Below are 23,877 nucleotides of genomic sequence, written 5' to 3'. Positions count from 1 at the left end.
GTCCTAATTGTCCTTTTTAGATTTCCTCCCAGTGATTTGGGTTTATTAAAGGCTTGATCTCACATTAGAAACAAGAATATTTTTATTTGAAATGTATCTCTGTGCCCCAACGGAGTCACTCTGCTCTAAGAGGGCTTTTTCTCTCCAGCCTTGTTTACCCCATCAGGCCTTCCTGCCAGAAGCAGCCCTGTTTACATAACTGCCCTTGTTGGATGGAATATTTTACTGAGCAAAGTCCTACACTTGCACCACAGCCTGTTTAACATGGAATAGGGACAAAACCTGAAAGGCAATACAGAATGCTCAATAAGCTAGATCTGTGGTGAATAAAAGTGGAGGCATTTGGATGAAAATGAAGTATTGGAAGCAGCGAGCAAGAGCAGGGGCTTTTTGTCAGCAAAGACTAAAGAAAACAAAAGAAGGGAGAGTAGTTCTTTGGTGAGGGGGTGGAGGAGAAAGCACTAGCTGGTTCAGGAGTGTAGGACAAAGGTGTATGTATTTACTGTTGGCAAGCTTGCTCATTCATGAAACACTTTAACAAAAATGGAACCCCCAAGTCGCAGAGCAGCAGTATGGCTTTTGCTTCTCCATTTTTTAACTAAAAAGAAAAGATTTCACAAGAACAAGGGCCTATCAGTGGTGTAGGGTTTTTAAAATTTTACTGGAGGTTTCATTTTTACTGCAATTTGACTAATTCCTAATAAGCCTAGGACTCTCATCCACAGTCACTGTGGTCACAAATATATTAAAATAGTTATATTTTAAGCATGAGACATTTTCATTGCAGTTGCTCGTCATTGAGCAGAGAGTTGACTAGGCAGCTTGTCATAGAAAAGATAACACAAGTCTCCCACTCTCTCTCTTTCCCAGAGCTGAGTCTCCAGCCCCGTGGCAGTGTACCGACCCTCCGAAATCCCATTTGCTGCATTGCTCTCTTCTCCCTGACTATCAGATGTGCCACTTCTTTAACTATGTCAAATCTAAAATACTTTTTAATGGCTCCTCTTCTGGAGGAGTTTTTCCAGATTTAATATAGTAAGTAGCTAACACTTTTCTCTTACCCAGTAAGAAATTCAGGTTATTAGCATGATTGTACTCCTTTTCATTCAGGGCAAGTATATCTTTGTCACATTTGACTTCTCTCTGATGTTCATTGAGCCCTTCTTTATCATGCGCCATCTATTGCGTGGAACTGTTTCTGTCTGTTTAATCATCGCAATAATTGGTGTTGGTTTATTGCCGTTGTATTATAGAACTAGGAGACAGGCGGAGGTGTAGATGATTATGACTTAACCCAGGTTGCACAATAGGAGGGAAAACCAGGATTTCAACTCTAGAACTTTATGCACTTAACTGCTGTGGGAGGACGTGGAGGCAAAATGATAACCGATGAGTACGTGTTGAATCGGGAGTCACAACCCTTGTACTGAGTCATGAGAGCGGAACATGCCTGGCTCCAGGGGTGTCACACCTTAGCTCTTCCTCTTGGATCAAATGCAAGCCTTCAAGGTATTGTCTTGCTTCCTTCCCCCCCCCCCTTAATTATTTTAGAGCAATTTTAGGTCAAAATTTAGAGCAATAGTGGCAAAATTGAGGGGAAGGTATAGAGATTTTTCCATACACCTCATACACCTTGCCCCAACGCATGCAAAACCTCCCCCATTGCCAGCACCGCCCACCGCAGTGGTCCATTCGTTAGGCTGACACATCATTATCACCTGAAGTCCATCGTTTACCTTCGGGGTCACTGTTGGCATTGTACATTCTGAGTATTGTGACACATATTGACCATTTTGTATCATGCAGAGTATTTTCACCGTTCTAAAAATCTTCTGTGCGCCATCAATTTTTCCCTCCCTTCCCACTAATCCCTGAAAACAATTGATCCTTTTGCTGTCTCCAATAGGTCTGCCTCTTACAGAACGTCAGTTGGAATCATATAGTATGTAGACTCTTCAGATTGCCTTCTTTCACTAGAATTATGCATTTAAGGTTCCTCCATGTCTTTTCATGGCTTGATGGCCTCGCTTTTTGTAGCGAAAGAATTTGGTGAAAATGTACCCCTGATCTTTGTAGAAATGTAATTTAGGACCTATACAATAGGTTTTTATATAGTGTTTTTGCTAGCTTTCCTATATCCGAGTTCATGCACTAAGCCAAGGTGGGTGTTAAAATTTGAACTGTTCTCAGCTCCCATAGATAATGCTGAGTGTGTTCTAATGATACTTTTAAGAAACCATTCCTTTTTCTGTACATGGAGTTTTAATCACTTTAGGTTTAGCCCAAAGGTTAAAAACCAAATCCCTTATAATCAAGGCACTTTTTTCCCTAATGAAAACCACAGCTTGAGCAGCTGCTTGTATTATTGTCTCCGCTCTGCGGTCCCTCTGGTGTGTGGGAGTTTACTGTTGGGCTGTGGAAAAGGGAGCAAATAAGAAGCCAAGAATGGGGTCGTGTTTCAATAGAGAAATAATGGTGGAATGTTCAAATCCATGAGTGTTTTCCTCACCCTCCCCACACTTTGGACGTGCAGTTTGGCTCTCTTTTTCCTTTTTAAATGTTTCCATAAGGCATGAAAGAGAAGCATATATCATAAGAACCATTGTATTGAAAACCCTTGGACCTCAACTTTGATTCTATACTGTATGCCTGTATTTTTGCCTGTAGCTATAAAATGACAACACAGTTACACAGTTGGTGCTGTGTAACACCAGTATTTTGTCAATCTGCGTTGGTGTGGCTTTCCTTTCCTTTGTCTGGGTTGAAATTGTGTTTATCTATGTATAATGTGCTTTTCTTGTGTGTATTTCTATGTTTCATTTTCTTTTTTTTTTATATCTTTTCCTATCTCCCTTTTCCCTGCTCTCCATTTTCTAGCCCTTTTTTTCCTCTTCTCTTTTTATATCTGACTTTAAATTCTATAAAAAAAATTAAAGTCTTATTTTTGCTGTCCTTAATTTTCTATGTAGAGAAATAGATCATTTAGGTTTCTCAAAAAGATGATACCTCAGATAGAATTGCTTTTTACTTATTAGGACCTTAGGACTTTGATTTTTTTTTTTTAATGCAGGTTTTTGATCCTCAATAGAAGCAGCTGCTTTATCCCAGAAACTAGCTGCAATGTCTGAGATTAACAGAAGTCCCTGGGTTCTGATCCCACTGAATGGGGTGAATTCTCAGTGACACCGTACCCTTCATGTCTCTGTCACCCCAAGTTACACTTAAATGAAGACATGTTTTATCATTTAATCAACTGCCAGGATCATTCTGGGGATTAAATGAAACAAACGGAGCAGCCCTTTACACCATCAGAGAAGACTATATTGCAAATATAAACAGTAAATGACCATTCTTCCTACTAACCTTTATGTATTTTTTCATTAACAGACAAGGCATAGCCAGCTCCTCACCCTGTTGACCTCATCCTAAAGAGTAAGATATTGGCAGTTTGAGGAAGCAGCATGATAGAGTTGAGGTCAGAACACATAAATTAAAATCCTGGATCTGTACTGACCAAAGGCGTATTACTGAATCTCTGGGGCTTCCGTTTCCTCATAGGTTAAATCTCGAATAATCCCCGCCCACCTCCACAGAAGGCTGAGGGAGGTGATGGGTGTGTGAAAGCAGGCTGGCTGTAAAGGTTACTCTGACTTGGCTCTGGTCCAGACGCCCAGACTCCTCTTTCTTTTCTATTTTGTCTTTCCACATCTGAGCAAGTCTCTTTCCTAAGGAGCTGGTCATTTGGGATGTGAGTCTCTCCTTAATTCTTGGTCCGTACTGACATTTAACATATTCCGGCTTTCAGAGTCAGGTCAGACCTACCATCCTTTGTTACTGTTTTTCAGACTGAACATACCTGGCAGGCCAGAAGTAAAAGGAACTCAGGATATGTCCAGGCAGAAAGCTGTCAACAGCATAGATCTTAAATGAGCTTGTTCATAGTGTTTATGCTAAAAGCTATAAACATAGGCCTCCCCGTTAAGGTTTCAATTTAAGGGAGAATGAAGTGTTCCAAGAGCCTCGACTTCCCACCTAAATTTTTTTTAACATTTCCTGATCAATGACCACCTACTCACATACAGTATCACCTGGATCAGTGATGCTTCAAGCCCTTGGTCAAAAACCACAGCCATGCCCTCCTCCCTTCGACATGTGGAGTAGTCCCTGGGTTAGATGAGATTTTTAAAATCTGAGCCAGGAATGAAAACATTAAAAATTGGACATGTTTACATAAAAGCCATGTTTCCTGCCTCTGGAAATAAGCAGGTGTTAAGAGCTATGAGGTCACCATCTCCACCTTTTTTCTTAAATCAATTTCACCAATTAACACAACTGTTCTGGTCATGTAGTATTTGATTTTAATACTCCAAAAAATATGTATTTCTCCTGCTTTAAATGCCTACTCCTCAAAACAGGCATTTTATTAAATTCCTAGTGTGGACTCAAACTGTGTTGTCAGAGAAACAGAAGACATAATTTCTGCTGTCAGGTTGCTTGTGGTCTAACTAAGAAAACAATACAAAAACAAGTCAAGTAAGTAGGCAAACACTAAACCCTGGTAATGAATGTCAATGAAGGTCAGCATGGGGCGAGGTTGTCAGGGAAACCTCATGGATGGTGTTGGCCTTGAGCTGATGCTTAAATTAATTCCTTCATTCAGCCATCATTGATTTTCCTTTTCTGTGTCTTGAACAGTATTGAGTATTGGAAATAAAAAGGTGGTTGACACATCCTCTGCTTTCTTTAGAGAGTTGTTTACTTTTTAGTGTACAAAGATAAACATAAACAAATCAGGGCAATAAAACATTACACATGCTTAGAGAAAAATCTATAGATAGGTAATGAAATCACAAAAGAGCGTGGCCAATTATATAACTGAGCTATGAAGTTTTTTTTATCATGTAGGTGATCAGTAAATTGATTTTGGATAAATAGACTGACCAACCTAGGAATAGAGGAGCAGTGTCCTAGGTAGTGAGTTCAGTATGAGAAGATGCATAATTCACCATGGATACATCTAGATGAGTTTTAACATCATGAGAGGAAAGCAACATCCAGATCTTGGAAGGATATGTATTCATTAAGAAGTTAAACTTTATAGGAAGTTGAGAGCCAACAGTTTTTTAGTCAGAGGCTAGAAGGACGCACATCCCTAATCCGTTCTTTATTGCCTCCACCCTGCTCCACCCCGGAGGCTGACCCAACTTTAGCAGACTCTCATGCCCTTTGATTTCCAGTTGAGTTCATCCCATGGATAAATAGTCCCAGCAGGAGATGGGTAGGAAGAGAGAGTGAGGTCAAGGTCTTTATCTCCTGGCTTTCTCTCTTGAAGAATCTACCTGGGAATAGCTTCATCTCCACTTCTGAAGGTGACTTTATTTACATAACTTACTCCTTCCAGTAACTAGTTTTTTTCCATTGTCCCTTCAGGCCTTTGGTGGTGACGTCTTCATCTCTATACTATTTTCATCTCTACTGTCCCCAGACTATCACTGTGCCTCCCCTGCAGTCCACTCATATCATTATCAATAGTCCTGTTGCAAATCCTCTGCAAAATATCTTCATTTAAAATATAATATGATTTTAATGTTAAGCAACAGGGTTAAGGGACGGTTTTCTGGAATGAAAGTCAAGGTGCAGAGTAATCAACTAGGAAAACTGGCCACAGTGAGAGTTGATGTTGTTGGAAATCTGCAACAGTTGTGGAGATAGAAAGGAGTCAATTAATATAGGAGAGGGAACAAAGTTGAATTGACATCAGTTGGATGTGAGACATTCGGGAGAGTTGGGAGTCAAGGATGACCATCTAGATTTCTAACTTGGGTGGCTACTTGGTTCAAGAAGTAAAAAGATGAGTGTAGTTTTGCATGTATAAATTTTGAGATCTTTGTGGGAGAACTGTTGGAGATACACACCAGGTACTGGAGGTAAATGTGGAGTTCAGGAGCGATCTGGCTGGCGGGAGAGTTGGTATATTGTCACCATAAAGGTGGTCCTTGAAGCCAAGATGATAGAGGAAGCCCCGCAGAAGAACTGAGAGAGTGGGAGAAGAAAGAGAACAGGAGAGGAAGACGATTGTGCACAGAACTCAGAATGTCACTAGAAGGATCCATAGTTTTGCACAGACTGAAAAAGGACATGAGCAAAGGCAATGGCAAGAGAGCGAGTACTGATCGCACACGGGTGGTGGGGGAAACGTCTGTGGAAGATGAGTGGGACTGGAGCACAGAGGCACCTGAAAGGTAAGGCGGAGGAGCCTGGGCTCGGGTGAGAAATCGGAGAGCTGCCACGCTTTATTTGTCCCTTCAGTCTACAAGTGTGTACTGAACACTTGGGTTCTTGAGTGAGATGAAATCCACCCAGGCTGTGTTTTAAGATGAGTTCAGGTATTATAGAAGGGCAGAGGTGGAGAGGGCCTTAAAATCTGAAGCAGTAATATGGTTACGAGGAGATGAGGACTGAAACCAGAATAGTAGCAGCGAGTGCCGAGGGCAAAGCGATGTCGAGGAAAGAAAAAACAAGACTTATGGAAAAATGAGTCTAGGAGGAGAAAGGTGAAGATGATTTCCACCATAATATGTTAGCGACCATGTTCACATCTACCATTGTTTTTAGGTTCCATCACGTTTATGATTATTGTGCCCCAGAAAACTTCTAGTAGTTCTGAAGAAGCGATTAACCAATTAGCTGTTATGAAAATTTAATTTTCCCATTTTCGAAAAATAAGAAAACCATTTGCATGGTGTGAAGTAGGTTAGCCGGTTAGAATATGTGTCCCAGAATGATGTGGTTTTAAATGCAGTGAAGTCTGGTTAAGCTCAAGGATAGAATTTCAAAGATGAAATTATGACCACTTGTTTTATATAATCTCAGATGGAAAAATAAAGAGAAATACTCACAGATGACTATTATAAAGTTCATTATACTTTAGTTGAGGATTTCTTTCAGTTCTTTGGCTTTAACTCTGATTCTCTGCAGTTACATGCTTTGAGCCTCTGTGCTGAGGTTTGTTCTTTATCTTTCTTTTCTCCCAATTCCACTGCCACTCTCTCTCCTCCCACCAGATCATAATTTAAGGAACTAACGATAAGTGAGGTAAGCAGTCATTTTTTAGAATAGGAAATGCTGTGTTATAATATTTCAAGTTTGTGTTTTTAATTTTTAAATGAGGCTTAAGATTAGTAGAAATTTCCAAAATTGGTAATAAGAAATGAACAAAATAGCCACAGAATATAAAGTATAAATTGTCTAATTATTAAAAATCAGATCTAGCAATCTTTATAATAAAAATGCTATTAAAATTCCAGTGAGATACTATTTTTCACTTATCAGGTTGACAATGATCATTTTTTTAAAGTTTGTCAATAAACTGTTAGGAAACACATCCGTAGTGGGAATATAAGCGGGCACAAAGCCTATGAAAATTATTTGGCAATATCCATCAAAAATAAAAATGCACTTACCCTTTGGCCCAGCAATTCCACATTTAAGCATTTCCCACCAATGTATTTGCATTAAGTACACAAACCCTTCAGTACAAGGATATTAACTTAAGTATCACTGTGGCTACACAAGATTGGAATAAATTGGAATGCCCATCAACAGAGGACAGGTTAAATCAGTTACGGTATTTGCACAGTGTGGAATATTGCGCAGCTCTTAAAAAATGAAACAGCTTTTTATGGAATAATAAAAGAACTGCAGAATGCTACCATTTGTTTTGAAAAGAGTGGCATTATGTGTGCAGATAGATGGTATTAAATACTATGTCTGGACAGATGTACAAGGGAACAACAGCATCTGCCTCTGCAAGGAGATCTTGGGATAAGATTGGGAAGGAGACTTACTTTTCACCCTATACCCTCTGGTACTTGAAATTTCTGGCAATTACGTATATTAAGTAATCTTTAAAACTCTTCACATTATTCGGGAAAGGGAAGCTAAGTGGTTCACCAACGCTGATGATTTTTCATACATTGTTGGTAGAAATGAATGTCTACATAAACTTTTTAAAAAGCAGTATATTGGTTGGTGCAGTTCAAAATAACAAGATGCTAATCTTTTCCCGGGCAATCGTACTTGTACATTTCAGTCCTACAGAAACTCCAGCCTACGTGCATACATAAAGATAAAAATACAAGAGTATTTGTAAAGTTAAGTCTTCAGGATGAGTGCAGATTCCTGTTCGGGTTTCTTTGCTCTCTGAAAAAGTGAACTGCTTTTGTTTTTTCCTATGACTTGAGAGTTGTTCATTTCATCACATTTGGAAATGGCCCAATGGTCTTAAGGTTCAGTCATTTGAACCAGATTGTATCTCGTTTACACAACTGACTTGAAACCATCTGACTTAATGTTGGTGGCCTGTCGCTGAAAGGTGTAAGGAAAGTGAGAATTCATTCATTTATTCACTGTTTAATAAGCACCTACTTTTTGCCCTGTGCAGAACAATGCTGAGAGTAGCTCACTAAATAGCGCAGACTAGGCCTTGGCCTCTCCAACATTCCAGTCCTTTTCTCTTAACCATCTCAGCCACCCCCCTCCCCCGCCTCGGTTGCTTTGGTATTCGGGTGCCGTCTTTATTGTCGCTACTTTCTCTTCTATTTCTTTATTTTGTGCTGGTTTATGTGGTCTTTTCCTGCTCCCTGCAAAAAGGGAAATGCCAGCAGAATGTTGTTGTTCACTTGAGTTATGGGCCCACAGATGGATACTAAACTCCTCAGCTCTCGTTTCGTTTCTTTTTATTTACGCACATAAAGTCGACCGCTGTGCTGAAGGGACAGTGAACAGTAAACCCGGAGCATAAAAGAGGATTTACCACAGACCGTGCTTGTTACCAGCAGGGATGGGAGCCTGGGAAGCACGGGCTCAGGAGCCCCGGCTGCGCCTTAGCATGGAACCTACTCCCTGACCATTAACCACAACTTCCCGCCAGCAACGAACGGGGCAGACCTGACTTCGACCACCTCTGACTCTCTCTGTCATTTCTCCGTGCCTCAGCGTTGTTGCTCTCTCTTCTTAATTAGCAAAATCTGCTTCCATTTTTCATTTCTAACAAGTGACCTTTTATGTCTAAGCAAAAAACAGTGTGTCATATGATAGCCCCTTCAGCCGTGGACAGGTGCTCGAAGCTTAGATACCTCAGGTAGGGCTTGGGCCTCTTAGCGATGCTTAGTGAGCATCCATTTTGAGGTAAATCACTGTGATTATTCTGAGGGACACGCAAAAATGGATATTTTCTGAATGACAGTTGTTTCTTGTCACCATATTAATTATGTAATTTAGTTTTAGAAACACATCATGAAAATAGTGAAAGATAGTACCAATCTTTGTGTTTTAGATATTACCTTAGATTTATTTAAACTGTAATAGATGAGCATGTCATTGATGTTGAATTCATTCCTGGGGTTTCAGGCAGATGGAAGGGCTCTCACAGTGGAGACGTTTTATGAAATCATCAAAGCTGCTGAAAGACAATGCAGTTTCCTCCCCCTCCGAGAACAGAGTTTGACAGTAACATCTCAGAACAGATGTTGCAACGATCTCCAAATGTTTTTATTTGGTGGCACAAAGACCCTGTTATTCATGAAATGGTCTGTTAAAAAATTAGTTCCTCCATGTGGGGGTTGTGGGAATGTGTTATGTAAATTGATTTTCATTTTGGCAGGGAACTGGCTCTTAGATTGTCTCCAAAATTTGACTCTGACACATTGTTGGACTTCTGAGCTACAGCAGCCACAGAGAAGAGAGCAACACAGTAGCTCCGTTGACTCCCAAAGTACAAGTTGACTCCTCTCAGAGTGTCATAGTCTTTTCTAAAAGAAGAGAAGCTAAGTACAAGACCATAGAAATTTGGTCTTGTAAAATAGAGGGAGAAAATATGGGCATTCATATTTGCTGGTGATTTGCATCATTCTCCTAATATAAGCCACTTTTACAATTACAGATGTCTTGATTTTAGACTCCTATTGAATGGGAAAACTTCCATTCTAAGATAAATATGGATCAGCTTAGGATGTGGCTGCAAGGACTTTGCAAGAGATCTTGGTATAACTATTTAGGAGTGTTGGAATATAAGCCCTGATCCTTTTCACTTCTGGAGTTTCATTTTCTTGCCTCTACTATGAGTTATACTTTCCAGCAGGACTTGTTAGCAAGTGGTGTGGCCTCATGGCCAAATGTGACCTGCCTGTTTTTGTAAATAAAGTTTGATTGGAGCACAGCTGATCAAATTTGTTTACATATTGTCAGCGGCAGCTTTTGAGAAAAGTCACCAGAGTTGAGTAGTTGCAACAGAGACCATTGAGCCCATGAAACATAAAATATTTACAGAACAAGTTTGCCAACCCCTGCAAATAAAAAGTCACATGTATGCTGTGACCCAGTATTTAAAGCATTACATTAAGACATTTGATATACTGATATTTATATTTTAAAGGCATTTGTTGGGTCCAAGAAGTGTAAAATAATTCGTTGGTTTTAGAAAATTAAACATATGACAGAAAATGTTTAAAATAATAATACGTGTACACAAAGAAATGTATAAACTAAAATCTTTAAGGAAAATGTGAAGAAAGTGTGTGGAAAAGAGAGAGAAGTTAACTGACTCTTGGATATTCAATAAATAGTTAAAAGAATGAAAGGAATTTATTTTTATGATGTACAATATGTTCAAATGCTAAAAGTTGTAACATTTGGTCATATTTAGTTCTTAACTACTTTTATTCATATTCTTTCATCTGTTTATGTTCGTTGTTCTCAGAATAGTTTCTTTAAGTGCTCCCATGTGTATGTTATTCTGAAATTTTTCTTACCGTCCAAACACAGGTGAGATGAGAAGTTTATAATCTACACAACTTAATATTGACACCACAGCCATACCAAATATGCTTATTCCTTTGGCCATAAGCCGAAATATATTTGAGGTTGATAAATAGTATAAGACCACAAATACGATAGAAAAATAAAGAATGCTTAAAGAACAACCTCCCAAATTGGAAGAGAAGAAAAATGGTGTTAAAGGGATAGAAGTAGTTATAACAAGAAAAGAAATTGTTGATTTGGTACCTGATTTAAAGTTTGGTTATTTGAACCAAAATATCAGCAATCATGACAAATAAAGTGAGCAAAAGTATGAGTTCTAACACTCTTATTTCATGAGAAGAAACATCCTATTTTGTCAGGAGATACATTTTTTTTTCCCTTAGAGGACTCTATCCTGATTTTTCTGTAAGGACTTAAACAGTATCTGTTATCACAATGTTAAGGGAATGCAGAGATATTCTGCTGGGAGTGTCCAACCTTTTGGCATCTCTGCGCTGCACTGGAAGAAGGGTTGTCTTAGGCCACACATTAAGTACATTACAACACATAATCACAAAAGAACACTCACAGTGTTTTAAGTAAATTTACAATTTTGTGTCGGGCTGCATTCACGGCCATCCTGTACTGCAAGCGGCCCATGGGCCACAGGTTGGACACCCCTGCCTAGATCCACACTAATGCAGCACCCACTAGCCATGTGTGGCTAAGGAGCCCTTGGCGTGTAGGTGGTGTGAACTGAGGTGTGCCATAGCATAACACATACACGGGAGTTAAAAGGCTTTATGTGAAAACAAGAATGTCAACTATCTCATTAATGATTCTTATATTGAATTTAGATGTATTGGCTTAAATGAAACAGTATTAAAATTAACTTTACCTCTTGTTAGTATTTTAACGTGGCTGTTAGGAAATGTATAATTGCACATGTGGCTTGCGTTATACTTCTGTTAGGTGGAACTATTCTGTGGTGCAGTGTCTCGTTTGGGATAGAAATGTTAGGATGCAGAGACACAGCTTAGCCTAAGAATGCATTTCTGAAGAGAAAATGGAATTTAGGGTAAGCATGTAGCTTTCAGGTAATCTCTTAGCTCAGAGACTGAACATCTGCAGACCATTTAATGAGTGGCCTACATGGAGATCCCCATCTTGGGAAAATTTTTCTAAAATATTGATAACAGATTTTAAATTAAATGTGTTCATATTCATGGAAAGATATCATTTGTAGGTTTTCATAAACCATAGCTGGTTTAATGATAGATCAGCTTTAATTGTGTTCGGGTACCAAATCAACAATTTCTTTTCTTACTTTTCTAACAAATTGGAAAATATAAATCACAATTAAAGATAATCGGGCATGTTGGCAAATGTCAGGTGTCTCTGTCAAATGGCTCTAAATATTCCAACCAAATGGGTCTAAAAATCTGAACTCTGATGACTACTCTGGTCCCCTCATGTATCCTCTTCTGATGCTGGAAGGACTGTCTATTTCATCCTGGAAAATAATTTCAGCTGCTCATCAAACTTACTCTTGGGTTGCATTGGTCCCTGAAAAGCATTTCTTGAGGTTCTCTACAGTGTTCAGAGAATGATTTTTAAGTAGACCAATAATACACCAATTGCTTTTTTATTCTGATGAGTGAAACATTCATATAATGTTCACAAACAAACAAACTTTGTGTATAGTAATGTAATTTGCCTTTTATTTATAACTTTGAAAAACTGCAATTACTAATGCATTGCTTCATTGTTTGCCCATCTCAGGATTAAAGTAACCTTCTGTCTTTTGTTCAGTGAACATTTATTAATCACCTATTGCATGTGAGGCATTGTGCTTCCTTGAGTTTAAACAGGTTGAACTTGGTGCTGATGGGATTTATAAGTATAAATATCAAGTAGAATCTTAGATACGTGTCTGCAGACATTAAAAGAAATTTAGACTGTATCAACTATGTTTATTATATATTTATTCAATTGTTTACACAAGAAACATTCAACTGTTTAAACTTCACTAATCTTCAAAGGGCTGCAGATTAATACAGAAAAGAGATGCTCTTTAATGCCCATTGAATTGTCGAATTTAAAAAATACTCAGTCCTGGCAGACTGTCATCCAACTAGGATGCACATAGGCTACTGGTAGAAATATAAGTTGGTTTAAGTGTTTTGCAAAGCAATAGAGCCATGCATGTTAAGCACAAAGAACCTTGTTGATACCCTTTGATGTAATAATCCCACTCTAGAAAATGTATGTAAAAAATGTGAGCCAAAAAGAGAAAAAAAAGTCTCTGCATCTCAAAAAGAAGAAAGGAGCTGAGAGTTGCTAAATGGTTTCTTTGCTAAATACTTTAAATGTGTCATCTCAGTTAATCCTCACAGCAGCTCTTTGAAGTGTCCCCACTTTATAGGCAAAGAAACAAGGCTCAGACGGATTACTAATTTGTCAGTATCATAAAATTTGTCAGTGGCAGAGCCTGCACTTAAATGAGGCATCTGCCTAACTCAGACTAATTATGTAAGAATAAAAAAAAAAGTTAAAATGTAGAAAAATATGGGAAGGAACAGAGTAGAAAAATGTAAATTCATTATAGTTATTAAGAATTTGTGCATTTGGGGAAAAATTGGGACAACTGTACTGGGACAGCAATAAAATATTCAAAAATAAAAAATATTAAAAATTAAAAAAAGAATTTGTGCATGGACTATGTAAAAGACAAATGAAAAGTTTAATTTGTTATTGTAGCAATTTTGTTTAAATAAGTATATTGAAATTGCCATAATCTTTTTTTTAAATCTGTTGTTTTTTGTGAAAAGGATATAATTAATATATTTTGACTATATTTTCAAATGTATTATTCATGCCTCTCTATGCTTCCAAAAGGTATACGAGCTGTTATGTTATGCCTAAGTGCATCCTCTATTTTGTCCTCATCGCCTACTCCTTATCTTCTGAAAACTCTCCCATCAAGGTTTATCACCAGTAAAATCCCTACATTCTCGCACTCTTCTCTGAAATTACTTTGATCTTGTAAAATCCAAACCTGGATGTCACCTGAAAACGTGGCTTCCCTGACACCCTCCCAGAGGCAGCGCTATTTTTGCCCCAAAGTTGAGGGGATATAATTGGGTTCTGTGCTTTTCGTTACAAACTTGACCACTCATTCCACCTCAGTCCTCCCTAAAATCTCTCCGCTTTAAGCCTCTTGTCATCAGACTGTATCACCCACTACCCCATCCTTGTTACAGTCGTCCACCAAGCTTATGATCCCACCTTCATTTCTCTGTGATTTTCACTCCTGGCTCAACGCCATTCTCTCCAGCAACACTTCTCCTTTCGTGCTTACATACACGATTCTTGCAATGCTCCTGGGAGCTCCTCAGTTCCTGGAGCTCCTCACCACCTCAGCCTTATCTCTCACGCTTGCCCCCTGCACTACACTATCACCAAAAACCGCGTACTTCCCTTATCTCAGTGGCATGTGTGCCACTTGGACCAGCTGTCCTGTGCCTGCCTCTTGAGCTCACTCCCTCCACGGTACAGAAATCAACTCCATCAGAACCTACGATCCATGGACCCCACCACTCTTTTCATTTTCTCCCTCCCTCCCACGGTGTTGGTCCAGGTCAAGTTCAGTGGACCATCATCATAGTCCTGACTCCTGACTCCTGTGCCCTCTCTGAGGTCTCATACTCACTGGGTAATGTCACCATCCAGGCTGATTCCAATTCTCTGCCTGCTCTGTGCAAGCCCCTGTGGATCAGACATTAGCTGGAGGAAAACCACGAAACTGCACTGCTTGGTTTCACTTTTAATTCATGACCATGAACCTCACGTGGGAACTCACAGCTGCCCAGCAGTTATATGACGATACTCACTGTCACCAGACTTTTTAGTCTTTTCCTCTGTCCTTAACCTTCCCAACACCTCCTCTCTCAACCCTACTCTCAACCGATGCTTTCCTTCTGACTTTTGCTGGAAATATTGAAGCAATAAAAGACAGCTTCCACCAGCTGCCACTGAACTCATCACTGATGAACTGCTGTTGAAGGCCAGCCCCTCCACTCGATGTCCCCCGCCTACGCCAGGATATGCTCCAGTAATTCTTCTCATCATCTGTTGGCCATGCCCGTCCGCATCCATCATATTAAGAAAAACAAAAACAGTCCCCACGTCCCATTCCACTTCCTCCCTTTAGCTGCCACTCCACCTCTCCCTTTAGCTACCATTCCAACTCTCTTTCACCTCCATAGCAAAACTCCCCAAAACATCATCTGGCATCCATTCTTGTTATTCCCAGTTCTTCTCTGTCAGTCTCTCTTAAATCTAATTCTGTCAGGCTTTTGGCCCAACTACTCCAGTGCTTGTATCCAAGTCCTCAATAAATTCAAGCTGCTAAATTCAACTATTCTCTGTCCTCATGTCACAGTCCTATCAGCAGCATTTGACACACTCTCACTCCTCACTAGAATCACCTTGCTTCTAGAATTCATGCTTCTGAATTTTCCTTTTACTCCCCTGACCACTCCCTCTCAGGCCCCTGGCTTAAATCATAGACCTCTTCTCTGTCTACCGGGTCATCATCATTAAAGGGTCATGGCTTTCAATATCGTCTATGTGCTGATGACTCCGGATTTATTATTTCCAACCAGACCTTTCTCTGACCTCCACAATTGTATGTCCGTCGAAGAGCCTTTGGGTTGTCTCCATCTGTATGTCTAATCGACATCAGACTTACCCCGCCCAGACCGAACGCCAGATCTTACCCCCACCCCTCCAGTCCTACCCGTCTCAGCCAATGGCAGCTCCATTCCTTCAGCTGCTCAGGCCAGATTCCCAGTACTTTCTCTCTGCTTCCAAATCCCTGCCATCTTATACTGGGATTATTGCAGGAGGCTTCTAACTCTGCTTCTGTGTCTTGCACCTCCATAGTCTGTTCCCAACACGGCAACCAGAGTGATCCTTCTGTAACGTAGATGTGATCACCTATTCTCCCCCGAGGGGCGCCTCATTCCACGCAGATGAAGAGTTACAACTCTTCATGTGTGTGCACAATCTGACCACCTTTTATTTCTCTGACTTTATTTCTCTTCTTTCTTACCCTTGACTCACCCTGCTCCAGCCACACAGGCCGCATGCCAAGCGAGCACTCACCGTCCTCCTGAGGGTCTTTGCCTATGTTTATAACCCTGAGAACTCAGCTCCCAGCTACACCAAAGGTCACCTCAAGCACACCTAACTCTGGCCACCCTGCTGTCTCCGCCCACCTCACTTTTCTCTATTTTTAATAGTACTTCTCACCCTCTAACACATTACATACTGTACTCACTTATTATATTTTCATCTGTTTTCCACTACAGTGTAAGCTTCAGGAGGAAGAGTTTTTGCCCAGTCTATTTATTGAGCATTTCCAGCATCTAAAATAATGCCTCCACCCAATAAATACTAAAAATAAATGTGTTGAGAGTATGAATGAAAGTTCCCCTGTTTCTGCCTGATGCTCCATATGCACATGCTGAGAGATCTGCCTCAGAATAGCTTTTAATTCCTTTTCAAGTTTCTCAAGTGTTATATTGTAAACAGCATTCAGAAAATGACTACTGAGAAACACCATGTCATTGACTTAATTACATATGGTCTTTTATTCAAAACTGAAAACAACTCCTCTAGATTGTAGCAGTAGTATCATAAATATTGAAAATGTATAAACAACATAATAAATCCTTGACCTTTTTAGGAAGATGTTCAAAGTTCTTCAAAAATCCCCCAAATTACGGATACCACAATAGTATTGTTTACTCTTGTGAATTTCCTACATGCCAGTAAAAAGGAAAGAAGGAAGCCACTTGTTGCTGCAGATGCCCAGTGGCTCATTCATTAGAACAAAGCTCACCCCACCCACACCCCACCCAGCTGCTCTGTGCTCAGGCTTTATGCTTGTGACGTAGCAACATCCCAAAGTATAGCACCTTGGGAGCCCTCAGCGTCGCCTGCGTAGATTTGGAGCTGAGCATATCTGTGAAAGCTGAGGACTCACTAGATTGTTTTATCTACTTGCAAATTTTTAAAATTCTAATTTTAAAAAGTAGTCCCCATAGTCCCCAAAGCCACTTGGCCTTGGTTTTAGAGTATAAGGTATAGTCGTGTTATTACCACTAAATGGCAATGTGACTTACTGTTAAAGACAAAATGAGCAGCCACTTATAACAGAGTAAGTTTTTACTTTGAGATCAGAGTACAAGTGAGCGTCCATTCAGTTTGATTTTGATCCTCTGGTAATAAACTCTGAATATAAGCAAAAAAAATACATACACGTCTGTTTTCATTTTTAAGCTGATGTTTCAGAAAACCTTCTGCCATGGTAACTTTTTTTTTTAATGATAGTGATCAGAAGCCTTTGATAAGAAGAGTGGGAGGGAGGAACAGGATGCTGTCGCCATGGTGACAGCTGTCCAGCATAAACATCTCACATCTCTTCCATTTATCATGTGTTTTAGGCCAATTCAAGCTGCTGGAACAAGATCGAGATATAAAGGAGCCAGTGCAATATTTCAACAGTGTGGAGGAGGTGGCTAAAGCATTTCCTGAACGCGTGTACGTCATGGAGGAAATAACATTCAACGTGAAGGTAGCTCGAGAAGAACCAAATATTTATCCTCACTAATAACTTTCAGGGCATTATGTACACAGAAGGTGCTCAGATAGGAGCACTTACACATATGTACACAGATGGGAGAGTTCCACCTTCCTAATGTGTAGGTGTCAATGGCCAAAACTGGTCTTTTGTAAAAATTGGCATGTACTGTAGATGACCTGACACCCAGACAGGTACCTATGTTAATTAGCATTATCTTTTGCTAAGATAACTGTTAAGACAGATCAAAAGGTTTTTTTCTTAATTTGAACTTTATTCCCTAATATCTAACAGTTGTTTGGCTAGGTCTTCTGTGAGTCTGGATGTTCACTTGTAGGAGCAGGCCAAAGGCACATGAAAAATCTAACACCAGACACTTATTTAAAGAGAGAGAGAGAGAGAGAGATTCCAGAGCATAGCCTGAGATCAGAGTATATTCATTCCATTTTTTTATAGACTACCTGTATCAGTATAAATAGGGAAAATTAATGTACAGAATGTTGCCAATAGGCGTTTACTGATCCTTGTTCATCAGAGAAAAGCTAAATAGTGTTTATTGTGCTGCATTGGTTTTGCATTGGAAAAAGGCTAACGAGAGAAGCAATGCCACCAACCAGGTCCAACCTTATTGCCTGCAAACACACTGCATTTTCTTTAGAAGTATTCACAATTACACAGAGATATTTTAGAAAGTGTCCACAATGAAAGGATTTTCTGTTTAGCCTCCTTCCAGCAGGAAGGCCAACTGAGTCACATTCTCTGAACATTTCAAGATTTAGAGGGCAAGATGTGTTTTCCTTAGAAATTCACTCTGTGTGGAAAACAGACTGCATGGTATTTTAGTCCAAGAAAGCAACAGTGTCTTTGTGGGTGAATCACTCCACCCACACTCCTCAGGAGAGGGGGAAATGCTCAAGACAGGCTCCTTATGGGAGAAGTGGTTCTGTCCATTTGATTGGCTAAGCTAAGTCATTCTCACTTCTAGTTCTAAAGTCCAGCTGCTGTAGTCTGCTTGCTTTATTTTTATTATTAAAATGGGTGAGATTTTGTGTTTTGTAAAACTTTTTACTAAACAAATTATGCTTGTATTAAAAATATTATAATTTTTAGTCCTTAAGTGACCCAATCAACTTATATTCAAGGCAACTCGTATTCAAGACAACTTGCATTCATTTATATTGAAGATTTGGGAGAACACATTCATTTTTAAACATACCAAGAATCTTTGGCCAGAAGTTAATCAAATCCTGTACCATTAGTGTCTTGATATGATTTAAATCTCTCCTTAAAATTTATATTTAGAATTATCTAAGTGGAAAAAAATCATTCAGAAAGGAAAGCTAGTGATTTTAAACCCTTTTCTGAAAACATTTCAATTTACTGATAAGTGATGAAAGATCGAGCATAAAAACTTTTTATAATTTTGAAGATTTCATCAGGTATTAAATTTAATAGTCCTTTGTGGCAAATTTTTAATGTGAAAGATTTTCGAAAAATACTTCTCTGGCAATTATTTTTCATCAATTTGTACGAAATTGGCAGTGGTTGAAAGAATAATACTGAAGCCAATGCATTTTGTAGTTTTAACAGAATATCATGATTGTATTGGTTAAAGTGTGTAGAACAGAGATGTCATTTAAAAATTCAGCAAAACATTGTGAATGTACTTAACACTATTGACCTATACACTTAAAAATGATTAATATGGTAACTTTTATGTTATATGTATTTTACCCATAAGTTTTTTAGAAGGAAAAAAAACACTCAGAAGCACAGATAAGTGTATGGAATGCAAGCTTATAACATCCATAGAGCTAATCGGATTTGGGTTAAGGTCCTGTGCAGTGCATACATTAATATTAGTACCTGTGAGCTATTACGTAAAAACTTTAAAAATGCCCTCATGTCCAACTACACTAATCATTAACACATTATTCAATTCTATTCAAAGAAGAATTGATACAGGAACCTCAGGAAATTTGCATAAAGAAATACACAAAAGTCTGCATACCTAGTAAATAAACACTCAAGTAAATAAATAAACCAAGGATATTTATGGCAAAAAATGTCTGGACCAAAAGATAAAAATATTTGTGTTCTTTAAGGAATGAGGGTAGTGTGGTTGTACATATATGCAGTGTTAAATGTGAGAGCCAAATGGGGGCGAGGAGGAGGTATGCTTGGTTATTACTTACCCAGGAGGAGAAAACATGAATAACCGTACCATAACTCATTACAGCTTATTCATAAATATAGCTGTTATAAATATTATAGAATATTAATTGTTACATAAATGTAGCTATTATCCATAAAGCATTTTTTAAAAATAGAAGAATTCATATACCCTTGCACAGCTTCACCTTCTCCTCTTCACTGTAAATACAGCATAAAGCGCACCAAAGGGATAAGAACTGAAGAAATGACTTGCAGTTCAGAATTAGCAACTAACTGGCATCGTGATAGTCGAAAGTCACATTTATTATTTGAAATAAGAAAATATGTGTTTAAATATTCATACATATTTACAACTGCAAATTGAAATGAAACATGATAACAATATGGAGTAGAACAAAACTATTGAAAGAACGGAAACTCAGGTTTTGTTATTTTCAAGACTATAACAAAATTTTAACTGCAGTAAATTTAATAGGTCACATTAGTATTATTTGCACATTTATTTAAAAATAAAGACTTTTTTATCTTGAAATTCAATAAAGGTGTCTTTTAAAAAGTTGCCTTGATGTGTTTAAAATTATCTACTTGATTGACCCACCATTGATTAACTGCCTGAAATGAATTAATATATGTTATTTATTCTTTTAGCAGCAAATATATTTTGAGCACCTACTGTATGCCCCATATTGTATAGGCTCTAGAGATAAATAGTGATTATTCAAATCCCCCCCACCTCCCAGAAGATTACTATCTATTGGAGTGACAAACAATAAATAAGTACAAATACAACCTCCAAATAATGAGGTCAAGAAGACAGTTGTATATACAGGCCTGAGCTTGGGCAAGGTTGGAGTTTGGGGTATATATTTGCAGCTCATCAGCTCCTCAATGGCATTTGAAGCCAAGGGATTGGTTGAGTTTACCTATATCACTGGTTCTCAACCACAGGTGATTTTTCCCCGAGGGGACACTTTACAATGCCTGGATATAATTTTGATTGGCACAGCTTATGGGGGGAAGAGGGGCAGGACTTGGTGTGCAGGTGCTGCTGCCATCTGGTAGGAAAAGGACAGGGATACCGCTGCTATACAGCCTACAATGCCCAGGACAGCCCCCACAGCACAGAGTGAGCTGACCCAAAGCGTCATTAGTGCCGAGGCTGAGAAACTCTCACCCAGAGACAAGACAGAGACACTGAGGACTGAGCTCTGGAACATGCCACCACGGGGGTCTAGAGGAGTGATTGACATGAGCAGCAGTGTGATAGAAAGCCCATCTGATGTCCCATAGGTGTCCCAGATGCCAAATGACAAACGTGTTTCAAATAGGAATGGTCACCTGTGCCAAATGTTATTTAGTGATTGAATTAGGTGAGGACTGGGAATGACCATTAAATTTAGCAAAATAGAAGCCTTGGACAGTCTGGACAGCAAGGGAGTAACAATCAGCTCAGAGACTCAGAAAATAAGTTAACCAGGGAAGTATAGTAAGGTGGTCACAGAGTCTGGTCAAGGTAAACTTCAAGTGAGTCTTGCACCAACCTTTTATTCTTCCAGCCATCTTCAGCCGCCTGGGTGCAGGTATAGGGTAGACGGAGTTGTTACACTCTGACAGATGAGTGGAACAGAGATCAGCAAAGGGACAGATGAAGAGTGCCCTAGAGTGACAGGTAGCAATGGGCCTGGACTCCTCCCTGGGTAAGGAAGTGTGAATACAAGAAGTGCAACCCCGTGAAAGTTGGAGATCCTGATGAGGTTAAGGAGCTTCTGAAATGGATATGCTTGAGAAGGTGAGGTGCAAAATAGGAGTGCTGGTAGAGTGTAAAATGTTTGAAGTTGAACTTCAGGCAGTAATATAGGAAATAACAGGAGGAGATGTTTCTTCAAATGTAAGCATGTCTTTTGAGTGGGCAACTGAGGAGGTAAGAACAGAAAATGGGAGATAAGAAGGCAAAAAAAAAAAAAAGAAAGAATATGTGGGCAGGTCACCTCTCGCAGGTCACCTGCTTCTTTGATGTTTTTCCTTCACCCATGCAGTTTTTGGGTTCCATGGGAAGAATTTTGTTTTTATCTATATTTGTTTTTAACTATAATAGGCATTTTCTGTCTTAATTATCTTTTAGTTTTTTCGTCAACCATCTCTATCCTCCTGTTTACTTCTGAAATCATAGATATCCTATTTCTGAGTTAGCCACCCCAACCAAAGACTCATTTCTCCACCTTCTAATAAGAAAAATAGCAGCACCAACATATTTCAGGCATGTATCTTCTTTAAGTACGCTGCTACGACCTAAAAAGCACATGACACTGGGTCATGTGGCTCAGACTCTGGATTCAGGGCTGAGTTCAGATCCCAGTTCCGAGCACTGACTATGCCACTGGCAGGCCACATAACCCCTGGAGCCCAGGTGTCTTCACCTGTAAAATGGGGGTGACAGGACCCACCTTCCAGATTTGTCATGGGATTTAAAGGATGTAATGCACCAAAGTGATCTGCAAGTGTCTAAGTATAGGCGTTGGCAAGTGAGAGTCTTGGGGCAAGCCACCTATTTTGCCAATAAAGTTCTATTGGAACACAGCCACCCACGTACGTTTAGTGTCGTCTGTAGCTACTTCCACAATACAGCAGCAGAGTTGAGTAGTTGCTACAGAGACCAAATATCCCACAAAGCCTAAAATTATTACTATCTCTCTGGCCCTGTAAGAAAGTTTACCAACCCCTGATTTAGAACATAAAATCATACTAAGATAATTTCCAGATTCTCAAAAAATTTCCCACCACAGATGGCATCACTTACTCTTTACTTAGTACTTTATAGTCAGTGTCTTAACATTAAGAACATCCTATCTGTTTGTTGCTGTTATTTTTGCTCCAAAATACCTCTTCACCTCAAATACTTTTTTGGAAATTTATTATACCAGCACTGAGTGAATTATTTCAAATGTCTTCCAGCCTTTCAAACTGAGCCCAGTAATGAGGAGAAATTTTCCCACACAATATTTTTCTGCCATCAAAACAATGACTAACAAATTAAGTCTTAATTTTAGTTCCGTCTTCACTGTGACATTTGTGGCAAGGGAAGAAAGGGTAGCCTTCAGACTTGGCATTGGGAAACTTACAACTCTCTTTAAGTGGGTAAAAGGCATCTGGACTTCACTGCAGACGCCCTTACTGCTCTCACATCAGAGGGAACCCAAATACCCTAATCTGGATGCTATACTGTTGCTATTTTCATTCCAGCTAATGAGGTAATGAGGTCCAAGCTTTCAGCTGTTCCAGCATAGATATTACCCCAGAGGCAAAATAACAAGTTTGCACTGTCTCAGCCAGGGAAAGTGCCCCGCTCAGAACTTAGGAGGTTTCAGTCAGATGCTGAGCATAGTCACCACTTCAGCGTGCACAGACCTCTTAAGAGCCATTACCATATGCTCTGGGATAGGAGCTAAGCTGACAGCCCTGTCACCTGCCTATCAGCTCCTGATTACTGGCTTTGGCACCTGTTTTTGGCAGGGATGTCAGAGCCTAGCAGCAGAGCTGCCATAGTGTGGGGGAAAGGGTGTCAGAGATGTCTTTTTTAATAGGAAAACATCATATCAGATTCAGACAACTTAAGTGATAGGTAAGCTTCTCAATACTGAGACATATGACCAAGAATAAGATGATAAAATATTATAAATAATCCAGCAGGACAGAAGTTTACAGACATTGAGTTTTTATAATCATTAAAATTTTAGATCTGGAAGGGCCCTTACATGTCACCTAGTCCTACTCCTTCTTTTAATAAATATGAAAACTAAGAAACAGATGTTAGCTGACTTCATTGATTCACGAGAAGCCACAAAACTACTTAGCAGCAAAGCCAGGTCTCCTAGTTCAATCCGGGCGTCTTTCTGCTCCCTCACATTCTATTTGTGGATTTGAGATAAGGCTTAAGATTATGATCAGAATAGCCTTTCACACCAACACAATAATGTGCACATTTAATTCCTTTTCCTTTTTAAAAATATAAATAAATGTGTTCAATAATTATTACCTAGCCAAATCCTTTTGTTTTTGTATTTCTGAAACACTTACACCTTGTATATTTCTGATACACAGGATTTGGCAGCTTTTATGAATGTTATACATGTACATTTTTACATCTTATTTTATACCACAGCATCATACCAATATTTTTAAAATAAAATCCTACAAGTTAATTTGATGTTTCTTCTCTATCAGCATCAGTGTCGTTTCTGATTATATTAATTACA

General features: G+C 39.2%; 1 protein-coding gene across 2 annotated transcripts in view; it reads left to right on the top strand.

The window, feature by feature from the left end:
* GAREM1 (GRB2 associated regulator of MAPK1 subtype 1) overlaps window positions 1-23,877 on the top strand; it is a 177,835-nt gene that overhangs the window by 120,836 nt on the left and 33,122 nt on the right. For both annotated transcript variants that reach the window (XM_054583509.1, XM_054583508.1), the window contains exon 3: window positions 17,313-17,443. In XM_054583509.1, coding sequence (XP_054439484.1) covers window positions 17,313-17,443 — 131 coding nt within the window. The remainder of the gene's footprint in view (window positions 1-17,312; window positions 17,444-23,877) is intronic.

The sequence above is a fragment of the Pteronotus mesoamericanus genome, unplaced genomic scaffold (assembly GCF_021234165.1).
Source record: "Pteronotus mesoamericanus isolate MK-2021 breed Mesoamerican mustached bat unplaced genomic scaffold, CSHL_Meso_final contig_74, whole genome shotgun sequence".
Taxonomy (NCBI): domain Eukaryota; kingdom Metazoa; phylum Chordata; class Mammalia; order Chiroptera; family Mormoopidae; genus Pteronotus; species Pteronotus mesoamericanus.
The sequence above is the reverse complement of the archived record's forward strand: the minus strand, read 5'-3'. Positions and strand labels throughout refer to the sequence as shown.